At 41.7% G+C, this 17,361-nt stretch overlaps 1 protein-coding gene across 1 annotated transcript in view; it reads left to right on the forward strand.

The window, feature by feature from the left end:
* Positions 1-17,361, forward strand: part of CMIP (c-Maf inducing protein) — a 135,757-nt gene that overhangs the window by 115,230 nt on the left and 3,166 nt on the right. Inside the window, exons 11-20 of the mRNA XM_074881521.1 lie at positions 3,668-3,733; positions 4,821-4,847; positions 5,312-5,360; positions 6,863-6,970; positions 9,512-9,628; positions 11,102-11,242; positions 12,203-12,250; positions 13,017-13,163; positions 14,665-14,770; positions 15,925-15,995. Of these exons, the coding sequence (XP_074737622.1) occupies positions 3,668-3,733; positions 4,821-4,847; positions 5,312-5,360; positions 6,863-6,970; positions 9,512-9,628; positions 11,102-11,242; positions 12,203-12,250; positions 13,017-13,163; positions 14,665-14,770; positions 15,925-15,995 (880 nt within the window). The remainder of the gene's footprint in view (positions 1-3,667; positions 3,734-4,820; positions 4,848-5,311; positions 5,361-6,862; positions 6,971-9,511; positions 9,629-11,101; positions 11,243-12,202; positions 12,251-13,016; positions 13,164-14,664; positions 14,771-15,924; positions 15,996-17,361) is intronic.

Raw genomic sequence — 17,361 nt, forward strand, 5'->3', positions numbered from 1 at the left:
TTAGTTTTATTCTTGTGCTATGTTTGTTTCATGTTTCCTAGCTCAGATTGAAGGGATTACAGGCTGTGTAGATTTTATGTTCAGGTCCCACTCATGTGACCAAACTCTATATATTTCATAGGAGATGTTTTTCTCTTTCTTCTCCTCCTAGGAAAACAGGCTATCATTTATTTTCACTGCCTTCTCACAGACCTCCTCTGCAAATGAATGCCATACGTAACTCCCAGCTTCAAGAAAAGTCAGAGGCTGATACTGTCCAATTCTGCCTGCAGTGTTTCACTCAGTCTTAGTCTATTACAAAGCAGCTTTTTTCTTCCTCTTGCAATTTCCTTTGAAGATCAGCCGTGAAAAATTGATTGGTTCACATTATTACTAATCACAACTCTCCAGATTACTCAAGGAGGAATTTCAGTGGTGTAACACTTAACCTGAGATGTCACAGCAACTGAACCTCCAAGTAGGTCTCAGCTTATAAGCTTCTGTTAGGAAAGATTTGTAGGTGCTATATCTGTATCTCATGTGATCTAAAACATCTTTAACACCTTTGAATTTCTTAGCTCAGCATTTTGACTTTCAGGTCTCTCCTCTCAAAAATCTGCTTTTAAAGTTGTTTGCATCTACCAATAAAAATGTGTCATTTTTAGAGTAAAATCAGTCACTGGTTTAGTAGGAATTTCCAAGGGGTATGTATATTGGAAAAAAAGAAAAAGAAAAAAGACTGCTCATTAGACTTTTCAGTTCTTTGAGGACCCAAGTGCTGGCACCAAGGTCCATGCATGAGCTCTCCAGGGCCAGCGTTCAGGCGTCACTCAGAGGTTGCTTGCAAGAAGTGGGGCTGTGATGCAGAGGGTGAGTTGAGGCTTGGGCACAGCAGTGATCCTAAGAGGACAGCACTGCAGGACCGACTGCTTCTGGGAATGTAAATGGTAACAGGAGTAGCACACAACATCTTGAGTACAGAGATGGATGTTTGCGTGGAATTATGGTGCCAGCTCAAAGTCAGACTACTTCTTGTGGTCTGGTCTGTGTTCTCACACCTAACAAACGTAGTGAAACCCAGGCTGTGTGGATTCGAGACCTCTGGCACTTCTTGTGGTAAACAAGACTTTCAGATGACACATTCAATTTGTCTGTAGGTCAGAAACAACAGTCTTGTAGAGAGCCTTAATTAATCAAAGCTTTGTTAAAGGAACCCAGAGTGCTCATCTCAGAGGTGCTATGTCAGAGGTTTCCTTGACTTACTTCACTTTATATGACAAGCCTCATCCTCAGGTGTTTCACGATACTCACTTTACACAGACAAAGTGGAAAAACAACCCCTTGTAATGAAGTCTTGCTTCATGTCTTGCTGTTCTGAGGCACTAAACAAAGTTGGTCATCTTCCTTATTTGTTTAGTGTCCAAGCAGGTAAGGGTTTTTTTGGTGTCTGGAAAGAACCTTGTGACTGGGTGATCGCAAAGCCGCTGCGATGGACTTGTGCTCGCTTTAGGTTAATGTAACACCCCTTATCTCAGAGTTACTGCCAGCTTAGACCAGAGAACAGAATTTTTGATGGAGGAGAAAATTAGGCTCAGTGGCTTCTAGCGCAACTGGCATGGGCATGAGGTTTCTTTTTTGGATTACTGTAGCTTCACATGCGCTGTGCTTCCTGCCTCAAATGCTAAAGATAACAAGAGGAAAATAAACAAGTTGTATTTATTAGGGGACATTGTCAAGACTCTCAGATGATACTTGTTTGGTGTTTTGAAGAGAATCATCACTGAGATTTTTGCTTACTAGTGCCACCTCAATTGCTGAACTGCCTGCCTTTAAGCCCCAGCCTTGTATTTAAGTGCTTTTAAGGTTTTTTAACAACTGCACGTGGGGGAGGAGACATCTCCCTGAACTCAAAACAATGTTGTGGTTCTTGGCCTCTTGATATAGGGATGTCAGGAAATGACTGGAAAGTACGTGCTAGCATTATCCGGTAAGGCACCCATGAAAAGGGCAGGACTAGTTGCTGTAGTTGCCTACTGAAATTACAGGCATTTAGTTTTGTGCTAGGTTGCACCTGGCGTGGGAAAGAAAAGTGTCTGTATTGAACTTGGGACTTTTGCACAGCAGTATGGAAGAAGAGCTACTAACCTATCCCACAGTGTTTTTGTATGGCATTCATCTTTTTTAATATGCTAAACTACTATCAGATCACAGTTGTTCCTGTGGATTGGTTACTTGCATGAGATATATAATATTTTTGTAACCTGAACTCATACTACTCTTGGGCAAGTGATAACTGCCTCCCTAGTGGATTTTTACATCATGATTATCCCTTCAATTAAAATTTCTCTGCATGTTGCTTCTTAAGAATACCTTTCTCATGCACGTAAGTTTTCTTTGTGTCCATGAACATGCCTTTGTGGACTGTCCAATGTCATATGTATTATTATAATGTTTATGGAAATCTCTGGTTTATGTGGTTCAAAAAATGGATGAGATTTTATGGAAACGCATCCATCTTCAATTTCTCTGGGCTAGAACCTTCTCTTTGCAAAAAATGCATTATTTTGGAACACTTCCTGCGCATATGTTGTCTGTTTCTAATGCTATCAGTAGGTACTGTCCATTTGAGAACATTACACTTCGTTCTTTCCTGAAGAAACACCATACTTTTGTGCCAAGTTTGCAGTAAGCTGCAGCCAATAATCTGGCTTTTAAAACTGAATTCCAAAGGGTAACAGCAGTAAGAGGAGTCAGTAGACTCTTCTACATTGTTTTCTACAGACAGCCCGAGGTGTTGCGCCCCGTATGAGACTGACTACATTTACTTCTGTGTGTACTCATTGGTATTAATTGGAGTGAGAGTGGCCTGGCAGCCAGTGCCAGGGTCTGGGCTTTGGCTGGTGGGTTCTGCACCCCATTTGGGTGCTGACTTGCCAAATTCTTTCATCTTCTGTGTTTTTCACTTCATCCATCTTACAATGGTTGTACGCTTTGTGCAGTGCATTGGTACGGCAGTTAATTAGTGCTAACCACTAAATGTTTGAGGTCCTTTGAAGGAGAGGGGTGGCAGTGTGCAAAGTGCCATTCCTACATGAGAAACTGTACCTGCTTCACCTGGCCTGAGCTCTCTGCTGTGGTTATCCTCATTTGTCCTCTTTCACTCTTAATAATTTTGACAGTGCTTCCTTCTCTACTCTTCTGCCTCTTAAGCTAAAGACTTTGTACTGTTTCAGATTGACCCATTCCTTTGTGCCAAGGTCAAAAATGGATCAGAGGAGTGTCTTTTTTTTTACAAATGGCCTGATGTCTTATAGCAAAAAATAAAAAAATATTTCAATTAAATGCAGAGCAGAGCTGTAAATAGCAATGGCCTGGTAATTGCTGTACCAACTTAGATGAAAGTATTACTTAGTGATTAAATGTCAACAGGTTTCATAAACAGCAAATGTCTTTAACTTGACATAAAGAAGGCCCCTCTGGAGGTCATTGTAAATACCAGATTTATTGTGCCTCAGTGGAGAATGTGCTGAAAATGGAAAGGGAAATGTCACCATAGATCTTTAGAGTGTCTCAGTAAAACAGAAGGGTTGCTGGTGCCTGCAGTAAAAAGCTTTTAATTCTTTGAACTAACCGTTGACAAACCATATTTAATACTTGGTAACCCATTAATAAAATATTCATTTTTCAGGTCAGACTATGATGACTGGAGACCAGCCCTGGCCAGCTTGCTTCAACCTATCCCATTTCCCAAGGAGTAAGTTTGCACTGTCTTAGTATGTACTGGGTTATTCTTGTTACTGTTGCTTTATGGTGAAATATAATGTCAGATAAAAACTGATGGTAATAGGAGCTTTGTGCCTCTAGTATTGATTTAGAATCTAGAGGTGATTTTGGCTGATGCAGAAGGATGTGAAGACTTCCTCATATTCATCATCTTTCCCAATTTCTCTAAGACGATCCTGAAGAGAAAAACGGTTAACTAGAGACAGGCAGACAGGAAAGGAAGAAAAGTTGGTGAGGAGGAGAGCAAAGTGAGAGATGGAGCGGAGGAGGATGCTTTATTGGCGTCACAGAGACTCATATCATTTGTATTTTGCATTAAATGAAGGAGCTACCCTACGGATCAGCAAGCTCCCTCGGAAACCTATTAATGAACAGCAGTGTTTATAAAATGCAGACCTCCACGGACAAACATTACAACCTATAATTGTACAATTTGCTAGCTTATCACATCCCCTAATGACCTGATGTCTTGAATCAGAGAGGTCTAATCCTCTGTGCTAGGTTACCTGGGCTACAGCAAGAGCTTGGAGATAGACAACAGAGACATCATTTACCTAAGTCAAACGTGAGTCCTGGGGGACTTGTAAACCATACCATAATGCAAGGCACTTCACAGAATGACCATTAATTGCTTTACTGATGTGTGATTTTAATTACTTGTGACTATACCTTAATTGCATTGGAATTAAAGAATCCACCCGACTCTTGGAGGTAGCCAAAATTCTGTTTGTCTTTTACTTTCTTCTGACCCAGAGCTTCCACTAACGTTAGTCAGAGCCTTGTCTAAGAAGGGACTCAGGAAAAGCTACGAGATTTGTCCCAAGTGATTATTTTTTTCCCTTCATTTTTTTCCCCCTGGATTAATGAAGGAGACTTTACCTGAACTTTTTTGGAAAGATTATTCTTTTTGTCTTGTGTGGTGCAATTGCTTAGCAAATCCTTTTATTATCTGGAAAGAACTGAAAAGTGGCTGTTTGGTTTTGGTTTGTTTTATTTTGTTTTGTTTTTCTAGCTCCTTTCTCTGAAATCCTCATACTCTTCTCTGTTTTAAATTTCAGGGCTCTTGCACATGAGAAATTCACAAAGTAAGTTTGTGGGGTTTGTTTGTTTTATTGAAGGGGTAATTACTTAAAATACTTGTACTAGTCAATTATAGCATTATGCGTTATTCAATATTGTGTCTCTAATGTTTTTTATCTGTGAGGGGCTGTAAGCATGTTCTGTTAGCAATAAGAAGATGTAGTTTTCTTTGTAATTTACTGTGACAGCAGGAGCCCAAGGACTAAGGACACTGGATGCTGATAGAATTTACAAATGAGTTTGTCACTGCACTTCTCTGAAAGCTTTTCTAGGTTATTGTGAATAGACACTGTCCTTGGGAATTACTTTTAGACCTCATATTTCCTTCCTGTGGAAGCAGTTCAACTTGTTTCTCTCTAAAGAGCATGAATATATATCATTTAAAGTGTAATCCAAGAGAAATGCGACACTTGTGTGAATACTGCAGCCAGCAACTGCTTATTCTTGTCCTTCTAACTTCTTTTTTCAGGGAGCTGAAATACGTGATTCAGAGATTTGCAGAAGACCCGAGGCAAGAAGTGAGTTTATTGCCAATTTACACAGAGCATTATTTGGAGGGATTGCAAGTATACTTGTTCAGGAGATCTTTCCTTAAGTAGTTTGTTTCAAAGCATGGTGTGGTTTTGCTGTGCTTAAGTCTCTTTTAGGGAGTAATAGCCGTTCAGGGCACGTGGTCTTAGTATGAATGGTTTCTTGCCTTATGTATAAACTTGTGTTGCAAACCTCCTTGTCTAGTATCAGTTGATGTCCTTGCTCTGCAACCAGCAAGATTTTCCCCGTTTTGAATCTCTCAGATCTTTTTATCTTTTGTACAAAAAAGGGAAGCAAAATCCATGGATCCATATAGCTTACAAAATAACAGGTTTTATTTAGCTGCATTTCAGTTACACTGTGTGCAAATGACCATAATTCTCATGAATTAGCAGGAAAAAGAGGGTGGGAGGTGTGTTACTGGAATGAGTGCGTAGCTGTAGCCTCATGGTGGCTGACTGCTTCGTAGCTCCACATGTAGCTTGTTCAACATCATCAGTTTTGGCTGAGTCAGAGGGAACCTCTCATCCGCATTAATTTTTGGTTCCTCTGCTGGCTTTACGGTAACATTTGCATAAAGGGAAGAAAGCTCCCCCAAACTGTGGGTGAGGAGGCTGTGTCGTCATCATCATTGCCCAGAACTCCTGGCTTTCATGGTTTTTGCCTTTTTGAGCAGTAGTCATCCTTGTCAGATAAGAGAGACCTTGTCTTAGAATGGCACCAGGATTTCATCTGTCACTAGTTGTTACATGCCCAAAGGAAAGAGCATGGACTTTACCTCCCCCCGCCACCCCCTCAAAAATTGAATAGAACATCTGTCTCTTCAAGGGGAAAAAAAAAGAAAAAGAAAAAAAAAAAGCTTAATTAAGACTCCTCTGTTAAACTGTGGGACTAGATATAGTAATCTCTACGGTGGGCCAAATTTAGTCTAGTGGTTGCTCACTGGTGCCAGTTCTTCTGTGCAACTTCTGTCTTACGTATCCCTGTTGAATTTTCCTTGTGGACTTTCTTCACCCTGACTCTGGTCAAATTTTATTATAGAAGGAGTAATAAAAATTTTTAATGGTTGGAATGAGCCACTGCGTTTGGTATGCAGATCACATCAGAAGTATAGACACACATGCTGGGAGGATGGGGGGAAAATGGCAGAAGCTCAGAATTAGAGGTGGTGGTTGGGGGTTTTTTTGGTAGTTTTTTTTTTTTCCAAGGGAGAGAAGCCATTCTAGATGAGAGCCATTTTGTGTTTGATTTGTGTAAAGGGAATGAAAAACGCCATGCAATTAGTGATGCTACAGCTTCCCTCCTTGTTTATACTGAAAAAATGGATTCTGTGAGTGGAGACTTGCCTGCAGCTCTGTAGATTGGAATATTAACCATGAAATTTTCAGCAGACCCTGGTTTTGCAGTTACTTCTTTTGGCCCAGTGAGGGGGACACTGGTGATTATTGGCAGGAACTGTAACCTTCCCAATGCCTTCACTTTTTGGCAGGTCCACTCATGTTTGCTGAGTGTGCGGGCTGGCAAAGACGGCTGGTTCCAGCTCTACAGCCCTGGAGGAGTGGCATGTGACGATGATGGAGAGCTGTTTGCCAGTATGGTACGTGTCTGCAATAATGTGAGTTTAGTAACTTCTTTGCAGTAAGTAGCTAATGTGTAGTTGGCAGTAACAAGATTTACTTGCTTTTGTCAAAAAATTACCAAAACCATGGTTCTGTAAACCACAAGTGTTCACCAGGAAAGCTAAATATTTATATCACCAAATCGATTGAACTTCCTTGCTGTTGCAATTTGGTTAACATGTTAGCTTTCTCTTTTTGAACACTGGTGTGTTTTTGCACTCACAGTGTAATGCACAAAACCATGCATGTATATATATGAGTGCATATATATGTATGTATTTTTGCGTTTATAAATACATGTGTTTGTGTGTCTGTATTAAAAAACTCTCTCAGAGTCTATGGAATACTGGGAGATGGGGAAACAGACTGTTCTGCACATCCACACCTATAGTTTTCATTTATAGGCCACCCTGGAATTTAAAAACAACAGTAACACTGAATTAATCAAAGGATGGATAGATAGATATAAAAAAGAGTTAGCAATTTCTCTGCCCAATTACATTGTTGTGGGGAGGTATAATTAGAAACCAGCATTCCATTTCCCGCAGTTATTTCTTCTGTAATTCTTAGAAGGACTAGACAGAAAATAACAGGTTTTAATCCCTGATGCTGGCGCTGTCTTCCTGTGCGACCTGGGTCAGGTCACGTAGGTCTCACTGTGTATTAATTCTCCGTATAGCAAGTATGATGGAAATTATATTACTTCCTTTCCCCGGTAAGGGGCAAAACATTTGTTGAAGTTGGCTGTTGGGTATGCAGGGAAGTGGCTTTCAGGGGGATCTACACTTTGTGCATCTCCCAGGTGCTGAACGTTTTGGAACATGAAGAATATGCATGTTTGTCTATACCCTTACCTTAAATTCAGATGGATCAGATACCTTTGAAACAGATAATGGACACAGACTGTCCACAAAAGGTTTCATCCCGCTTCACTGATTCTATGTCTTTTATATTTGAAAAGAAAATTTCTTCAGAACTACTTAATTTCTTCTGAGAGCTTTTGTGGTCCAAGATATTTATGAGCATCAGGAGATGGCGTGCATGAGAAAGCACAATGTTAACACACATTAATATGGAGTACTCTGTGCCCTTTCCAAGGATGTTGATAAATACTTAAAGAGCTGTTAACGACTAACCATAAAGTTTGAAAAACATTCTGTTCTGAGATGGACCTTACATTAGTGTTAGCAGTATTTTCCATGCTCAAGAAAATCTACAAAAAAGCTTAGTGATAACTGCATGAAATTAAATCCTTTTTGGCTTGAAGCTTACTGTTTTTAATGGCCACCTGAGCTGATGGATACTGAAGAAAAAAAGATTCTCTGTTTTGTGAAAGGCCTTGCTGGTAATGAAGCCGTGAGGAAGACAAACTGCGTGGTAGTGCATGATCCGTGTAGAATTGACCCCATCATGGCGTGGTTGTGATATTCTCAGCAGTATTGAACATAGTCCGGGCAATACCATGAACCAGGGGGGCCACAGAACGTATTTACAAGCTTATTGTAGAGTAGTGCTGATGTTGAGTCTACATAATGGAGATCTTACTGCCCAGGTCATGGGAAAGTACAAATTCTCACGTAGTGCTCTACGAGCAAGCTGGTGAATCAGCCGTCTGGGCCATAAAATAAGACTTTCAGCTAGGAACCTGAAATTTTCTGCAGGTAATCTCTAGGGCTTTTAAACGCAAAAGAATATTGCCAACCTCTTTTGTGAGAAGAGACTCTTATATTTGAATTGTACAAGTGGCTTTGCATTTTTGCCATGGGTGTTACTATGTGATATTACCCAGTGCTTTCTGGAGCTAGGAGGGAGTCTGCAGGCCATGTTTGTCAGCTAGTGGACTGGAAGGAGTCTTACTCAGGAGGTGTTCTCAGCATGTCTTTTCTTTCAGGGAAAACCCAAGAGCCTGAAAGCCCATGAAGTCATCTCTGACTTAGGGCTCAGAACTGCTGGATTTTCTTAAGGCATTCCTTTCTTTCCCAGTCAGCTCCTCACTCTGAACTGGTGATTTTGTCCATCACCACCCCTTACCAGGGCTAGTGTTCAGCCAGCAGATTGCCAGCACCACTGCCTTTTACCTAGACATCCAGCCCACACAACCCCTGCTCGCCAGCTGGCATTTCCAGAGAAACTGAAATGCAAACAGATGCGAAAGCAAAATCTACTGTGGTTCCCCTGAGGCTGGGTTCATCGTGTTACTAGGGATGGGGGCAATTGCACAGCTGCTCTGATGTTTCCTGGAGAGCCTGTATCATGCCTCTGGGCTGTCAGCTGAGCTCCTTTATGGAGGAAAACTACCCACTCCCTCAGATCTCACTAGGCATCACCTTTTTCAAAAAGTCACTTCCATCAGCAATAAAGCTGCTGAGAGACTGCAACCATAATCGTGATGAGGGCCTCCTTTTCTTTAGGTTTGTTGTAAATGCTTACATTTGTTTGACTGTGTAACAATGTCCCTTCTGGAGGTATATGTGTTTCTTAGGCTTACACCTCTAATTCTAGCTCTGTTTCTCAAATAGGTTCATATTTTAATGGGATCCTGCTATAAAACAAAGAAGTTCCTTCTTTCACTGGCTGAAAATAAATTAGGACCTTGCATGCTACTGGCTTTGAGGGGTAACCAGACGATGGTAGAGGTAAGCCCTAAACATATGTAGTCATATACGTTTACGAGCAGTATTCAGATTCGGTTTCACACTGCCTTTCCCAGAATTAGATCTAGTGGAACTAGAGAAGCCGAGTTCGGGTTTGTGTCGTGTCAAACACCAGCAGCAGGCACTTGTGTTTCTCTTGATTAAGTGGAACGAAATATTGTGGTTCTGCAGATATGAGTCTGAATTACATGAAAGGAGGGTGTAAGAATTTTTGGAGAGAAAGATTGTTTGCTATAATTCAGTTGGAGAGGCTAAGATGGGAAATAAATGGCTGTGGTGGTATAGGCTGTGGCAAGGGGTCAGAATTCAGTACCACAAGGCTTTTCCATGACTAAATGCCTGATGCTTATCTTGCCACCTGCAAAATGAACAGTGCACAAGAAGTGCACTTACAAAGCCTTCTTTACTTGCATTAATACACATTATTTTGTGCTTATGATTGGTTATTTTTGTTGAACTAATGGTTTATACATATTTTTGTGGGTTTCTTTAGAGAAGTTTCTTGATAAATGTCATCGTGTATTTTAAATGGAAATAGAGGGTGGTTAAATTGCTGGAAGGAGTTACAGTTTTTCATTGACTTAGATCTGTGCGTACTAATTTAATCCAGTAAATAAAAGAGTGTGCTGCATGAATTGGAATATAATGTTGCTTGATTTTTTTAATTAAAAATAATTTAAATTATAGAGGGAATAAAAACTTTGCATTTTAATTGCAATGGCATGATAGGTAGCTGAAAAGGACAGGGGCAGCGTGGAGGAGGGGGCAGCTTGTCTCCTGAGCCCATGTGACCCACTGGAATCATCCCCTGGTGTCTGACTTGCTCCTGGCAGCCCCTTGCCCAGGGGTGATCAGGCGTGTCCCGGTGAGGTGGAGGGTGTGTCCTGGCCACAGCAGCGAGCTCCCAGCATCACCTTCTCTCGGAGCCTCTCTGGCCTTTCCCCATCCTGCCTCATAGACTGGATACACTTCACATGTGTTCTGCTTGCACAGAAACCCCAGCACTTGGGGACAGAACATCCAGCGCTTGGAGAGCTGCTTGGCTCTACTGCTCAGGTGTAATGTCCCAGGTCTGCCAACCTGCAGTCTAGCTGGTGTACCTGGGAAATACTGGATCGATCATACCTGTTCTGAAGAGGGCTGTGGCATGAAGCCATCTGCCAGGACTGATGCAAAGTAATTGCACCTCTTGGTCAGAAGGAATGAGCACAAATGGAAGACAGGATAGATAGGCTGATTTTCAGAGACTAGCATTCATTCTTTATGAATAAAAAAATGGTTTCTTGTGTTGGAAGGTCAGTAAATGTTGCTACAATCCTCTCATCTAGCCTGCATAATGCATGCTCTAAAAACTGACCCAGTGATTTAAACTAGCATGCCCAGTGTAATTAGGATATTTGGAAGAAATTGAATGTAAGCACTGCAGTGACCACTCTTCTTTCATTCTGCTGCTAGATTTTGTGCTTAATGCTGGAATACAACATCATCGATAATAACGACACCCAGCTCCAGATCATCTCTACCCTGGAAAGCACAGACGTGGGAAAGAGAATGTATGAACAGCTGTGTGACAGGCAGAGGGAGTTAAAAGAGCTGGTATGTCGCCCTGCATGCAGTATTGCCATAGCACATTGTGGTCTGTACTCTCCAGAAATGGAGGTACAAAAGAAAGACAAGCAGGGTGTGAAATTCCCAGTTAACAACAGGATGGGAGCAGTATTTGGAGGATTTTACTGTGAATATATATACTGTGTGATATTTACTGATGTGTCTAATCCCATACTATGTTTCTAAATGTTATTCAATAACCTGCTTGGAATCTGTGTGAAAGAATAAAGGTGAAATCCTGCTGTCTTAAGATCTTACAAGTCAGCTTGTCAAATTCTGCCACCTTTTGACATATGAGTAGCAAATGGTTCTAATGCAGGCCGGCATTTCTTAATGCTTTGACATTCACAACATTTCACTGAGATGGTCTTTAGGTCTAGTTCTCAGAGCTAGAGCCTATGAGAAAAAGAACTTTTCCTGATTCTAAAGACAGGATCTACAGGTTGAAGATAGATCTGCTTTCATTAGCACTTTTTCACCTATGCAGACAGACCCACAATCTTCCTCTTCCCTCTTTCACATTTATATTTGTCTTCTTTAACCCCTGCTCCCAGCCTGAAAAGTATATGCTTTTTCTGAAGTCAAACAAATGATTTTATCAGCTGCACAGGCTCAACCCCTTTGCTATCTTAGTCCAGCATTTTAAGGCTGTTTCCTTTAAAGTGAAAGTAACCAAATAATGGCAGACTGAATCAGACAAAATGCTGACCCATGGCACAGAGACCACTAGCTGTAGTTAGTGGATGTCCCCTGGGTAGCAACAGGCCTGCATCTAGCACGCTCAGAAAAAAATCTGTCAGTGCAGAAAAAGCAGGGAAGAGGTGGAAGGGCAGGCCGGGAGCTTTGAAATCAGAGCAGGGTTTGCTCTAGTGAAGAGCTTGCTGTATTTCAGTTGGTCTGAAATGTAGAATGGCAGTTTGTTTGACCAAAATATCTTCTCTCTTGCAGCAAAGAAAAGGTGGTCCCACAAGGTTAACACTGCCATCCAAGTCCACAGTAAGTTAATCATGTCAATAGAAAAACAGGCTTTGTCTTTCCATATTTAAACACTTGATTTATGTTTGCCATGTGGCACAGTGGTTTTGGTCAGTGAGAGGGGAGCCATTCCACTTGCTCTGTTAACACAACTGGAGTTTACACAAGTAAGGGCACATTTCTGCTCTTAGCTCTGTGCAGCAGTTTCCAACACCAGTACAAGCATCAGACTGTCAGATTTGTACTGGTGCGCAGATTTGGAATTTACAGTAGGATCTAATGGTAGATTTGGGGACAGAATTTTGCATTAAAAAAGCAGACTTCACAATGTCCAGTTCCGGATCTCAGATATAAAAGTCTGAAAGAGACCCATTGCTGTTGCAGTTAGGCCTGGTGTAAACCCAGACTAACTTCACTGAGGCCAGGTAACAGTCCTGACCACAGTTTGGATCTAGAACTTGCAGTGAAATCTTCATTACGTTAAAAGACCCGTCTTCAACATTTGTTCTGACACTGAAGCCTTCGTGTCTCATAAGGATACACACGCAAAGAAAATTTTTGTCCTAATGTCTGGATAAATTTTTCCCAGGGTGTGTGAAGCAACAGTGCCACAAGAACCCAGCTGCTTGCCAAACAAACAGAAACTTCTCTGTGTGGTTCTCTGTTACTGTAAACAAGTGGTGTAATTGTGCAACTCTTGCTGGTTAACAGTATCAGTGACACCACTGCAGACGATTGCAGGCTGAGGAGTCAATCTTGCTTATCAATCTCTGTTCTTTGCTTTCAGGATGCAGACCTGGCCCGCTTGCTAAGCTCGGGATCTTTTGGAAATTTGGAAAACCTCAGCCTGGCCTTTACCAATGTGACAAGTGCTTGTGCTGAGCACCTCATTAAACTGCCTTCACTCAAGCAGCTGAACCTGTGGTCAACTCAGGTAAGTGCTTTGCAGACTGAAACTCAGAGCGGGAACCAAAGCTGACTAATTCTGAAATTTCGCGTTACGTCAGCACAAGAAGAGTGTGTGAAGAGGCTTGCTTAGAATGAGTTTGTCCTCATGCTATTTTTACAGGGCCTTTCTATGGTCTAGCTCATCTTGGAGGCTGATTTTTCTTCTTCCCTTTTTTTTAATTGACTTTTAAAAATTTTTATTTTAATTATAAAAGGGTTGCTGCTATCTTGGGTTGAATGTTCCAGTTAGGCATTGTTGATACTGTGTACTTTGCAGTACATGTGCTGCTGTTCATCTGAGAAGTGCTTATGCTTTCACCCATTTAGGATGAAAAAAATGAGGCTGTGCAGCTCATCTGGTTAAGCAAAACACAGTCTATGCAATGTAAGCAGTTAATTGCCCTGAATGCTGATCAACCAGAATTTCTTTAAAAACAACAGCAACAAAAAGAAACGCAAATAACGAATATATAGAAGGAAATTATAATGAGAATGTGGTTATTTTGTAAGCAAAAAGAGGCCAAATTGACCGAATAAATTATTCCACTGTTAATTGAAAGAGCTTTTAAAATTAAATTTTTATTCTCCATTTCCCTGCTGGTTTTGGTCTTTGAGATTCTCCACTGAATAAGTTTTCCCCATTTTCTGTTAGCACCTATTTGTAGTGCTTGCTGAAAATATGATTATTCTCACTGCAACCATGAAAAGCAGCATTTTTTTTCACTCAAATGTCATGTAAATATCTTGGTTTGTTTTCCTAACTGCTTTTGCATCCTAGAAATTTCCTCTTTTTGTGTGGGGAATATGAAGTAGGATCTGATTGCTTGCTTATTTTAAGACTGTCTTGTATCTCCTCCAGATTTGTCCTAACAATGTAACTTTTGGATTTGAGAACTTTGATGCTTCTTTCTCAAAATGAGTTTGATGTCACTGGACAAAGAGCCTGCTTTTTGTATGATTTTTTTTTTAATTAAAAAAAAAAAAAAGTTTAGATTCCATTTTATTTTGTGATATCCTGGTTTCCATTAATCTAGACTTTAGAAATAGCAGAAACGAAGTGGGTCAATAGAACAATTACCAATCAATAGTACATTGTTCTTGAGACCAAAATAGCTAATTAATACCACTTGCATTACGCTTTTTTTTTTGTGATGTGGTTGGGAACTGGCTGAGACTGCCATAACCATCTTGTATAGCCTGGGTGGGAGCTCTCTCATATGAAGTCCAGACTTCAAAGGCACCATTCTAATTAAATGATGGCCTGCGGTTAAGTGCGCACAAGTCACTTAATTTTTCTGTTCCCCCTCTGCAAAATAGGGATAAAACTATTTGCTTTCTCTCCTGTCATTTGAGATTGCGGTAGACAATCTGAGCGTGGCTTTGAGGGTTCATCTGCAAACCTTGTTTTAATGTGCCCTGTGTGCACTGTGGTAGTTGCACACGATGCTCCTGCATTGTTTGAAAACAACTTTGCTTGTGCCCCACAGTTTGGAGATGCAGGGTTGCGGCTTCTGTCTGAACACCTCACGATGCTGCAAGTGCTCAACCTGTGCGAGACTCCTGTCACGGATGCTGGGCTGCTGGCACTGAGTTGTAAGTGACCAAAATAAGCTACAGAGGAAAATTATGTGGGTTTGGAGGAATTCACGTGGGTTCAGATAGAAGATTGATTTCTTGCCTGCCACAGCACTCCTTCCACAGGGCTTTAGGGCAGGCAGTGGTTGTGTTTGGGTTTAAACTTCCCTCCTCCCTGCCCACTCAGGTGGTCGTTCAGCTGCAGGCAGCGGAAGCAGGACGGTGATCTGAGCCTGACCACGCTCAGTGGCCTCGTGTGGGCTTTGTTGTCCCAGACTGTGCTCCAGCTCTCTCGCCTCTAACTTTACCAATGGCACTTGCCTTGGTCTCACACGTGGTGACCCGTTGGCCTGGGACTTCCCAGGTTTTTTTCACGCGCCCTCCTGTGGTTGTCTCCTCTGGGTGGGAGTCTGACCTTGTGGTGCAGGAGGGGAAGGTTGCAAAGCCATGTAGCAACTTATTAGTGAGTTTAGCAACCATGCACAGCAGGTTTTGTACCCTCTCTGGCATTTTTTTGTTCCTTCTTTTTTGGGGAGGTGAAACTCTCACTATTCTTAATTTAAATAGGGGAAGGCAGAGTGGGGCCATCTAAGCAGCATTCAGAATTCCCCTGTGCACCGAGAGCTGCTGGATGTGGCAGAGTGAGACCCTTTCCTACAACCAACAGTGTGTTATAAACCTTGCCTGTTGGGTTTAAAGGGCTCCTTTAATATGCTTGATCCTACACAGACGTGCCAGACAAGCCAGTAGTTATGGCTCATCTTAGGAAACTATTCTGCTAAGTACTGGAGCCTAAAATGGAAATGGGGGGGAGGGAGGGGAGAAGGAGGACTGCTAGATCAGCATGGCCCCTGTGTGCACCATGCGGAGCACTGAGAACAGGCACTATTCAGAATAATGTGCAGGAAACTGATTATGAGAAGTTGCCTGAACTCCTTTGAAGTCAGCGGACTTAAGCATATGCTTAATGGCCCTTCCTAAATAGGGACTTTTTCCTGGATGAGGGCCCAAACAGCTGTTTATCCATTCGTACTTCTATATTTTACACTATTCAGCTTTTTCCTGAGAGTGCTGCACATAGTCATGTCTTGTTTATGCTTTGGCCTACTGTAAGCCTGATATTTTAAGAAAATGCAGCATGATCATAAATATCTGTGTGTTTTCTCTTTTAGCCATGAAGAGCCTGTGTAGTTTAAATATGAACAGCACCAAACTTTCAGCAGATACATATGAAGATCTCAAGGTATTTCTGAATTGCTTCCACTAAAGATGAGAAGTAGCTGGCCCAGGAGGACTTGCAGATTTAGCAAGTGCGTGGTGGCAGTGCCTAGTGCAGAGAGAACTGACCCCACGGAGTGGGTAGCATGAAAGTCATCTGAAGAGGGTGAAGTGGATTATTTTGGGGAGATAATGACTGAAAACAGCATTTGGAGGTTGCTGGCTTTGATGGACCCAGGAAACATTTAATATGATGAATGGATGAGTATGAGATGGAATCAGAAACTGAATCTTTTTGCCAGTGTTATCAACAGTAAAGGTTTCATAAATAGCATATTGGTTGTTTCTGATGAGGATACACAGACAGATAAAATCTAGTGTGCACCTCCAAAGCCATGTCCTGTACTGTTAACAGGACCAAAAGTAACGTGGGTGAACAGCATTATGGAGCTTTGATTCAGAATGCAAAGGGAGAATTAAAAGCATTGAGGAAGGTGCAAGTTTATCTTGATGCCTCTTAGACTGGAGCTGGGCTTTAAACAGAAACACCTGCACAAATGCCCCGTCCCCAAGTTTGACATTTAAGATGTCCGGTGTTACCATTTGTACTGTGAATTTACAACCACTTCGGCAAAATGGTGTAAAGAACTAGAATGTAGCTGTGGGAGGGGAATGGCCCCAGGTGGTTTCAGACAAAGACTGCCTGAGATGCGTTGGCTTTCATGACTTCACGTGGGCTTTGTCTTCGCTCTGGTGTTGCATGAGTCGCATCTCCCAAAGTCTTACCTTATAAACCCAAGTACTCAAGATGAAACTCAACATCATGTTGTTTTGTGTGTTGAAACTTTAGGTTGTGCCAGGTTTACTCAAAAAGGTCACAACCTTGGGTTGAGTTTTGAACTTGAGGCAAGTCCTGAAACTGAAGCTTTCAAAATTCACTGCAAATGTATGTCTTTGGTGGTGGCTGTGGAGCCAGGGCTCCCCCAGGGACTCAGCTGCAATGCTGCTAGCATGGATATTTCAAGATTGAGTTTTCAAAACTTGTGTTACAATTGTATATGCAAAGAAGTCGTCCTTGGAATTAACAGCTGGCTTGCAGATGGGTTCACACAATGGAGCTTGTATCAAGCCCCAGGCATTTACAGACAATCAAGGTCAATGCTGTTATTTGGCCCGGGGCTCTGAAATCAAGGCCACTGAAAGGCTTCCCCAGTCCTACCCCTGCTTCTGAGCCCCTTTGCTGAAATACCGAAAGTCATATTTTCCTAACCCGTTCCCTCTGCTCTAGTATTGCATTAGCAGTCCTTAGCAGCAACACAAGAAAGTGACTTGCCAGGGCAAACAGCAAAACTGGCTGTGAGCAAAATCCTGATGATTGCAGAGAATTAAAA

The sequence above is a fragment of the Strix uralensis genome, chromosome 12, assembly GCF_047716275.1.
Source record: "Strix uralensis isolate ZFMK-TIS-50842 chromosome 12, bStrUra1, whole genome shotgun sequence".
Lineage (NCBI taxonomy): Eukaryota > Metazoa > Chordata > Aves > Strigiformes > Strigidae > Strix > Strix uralensis.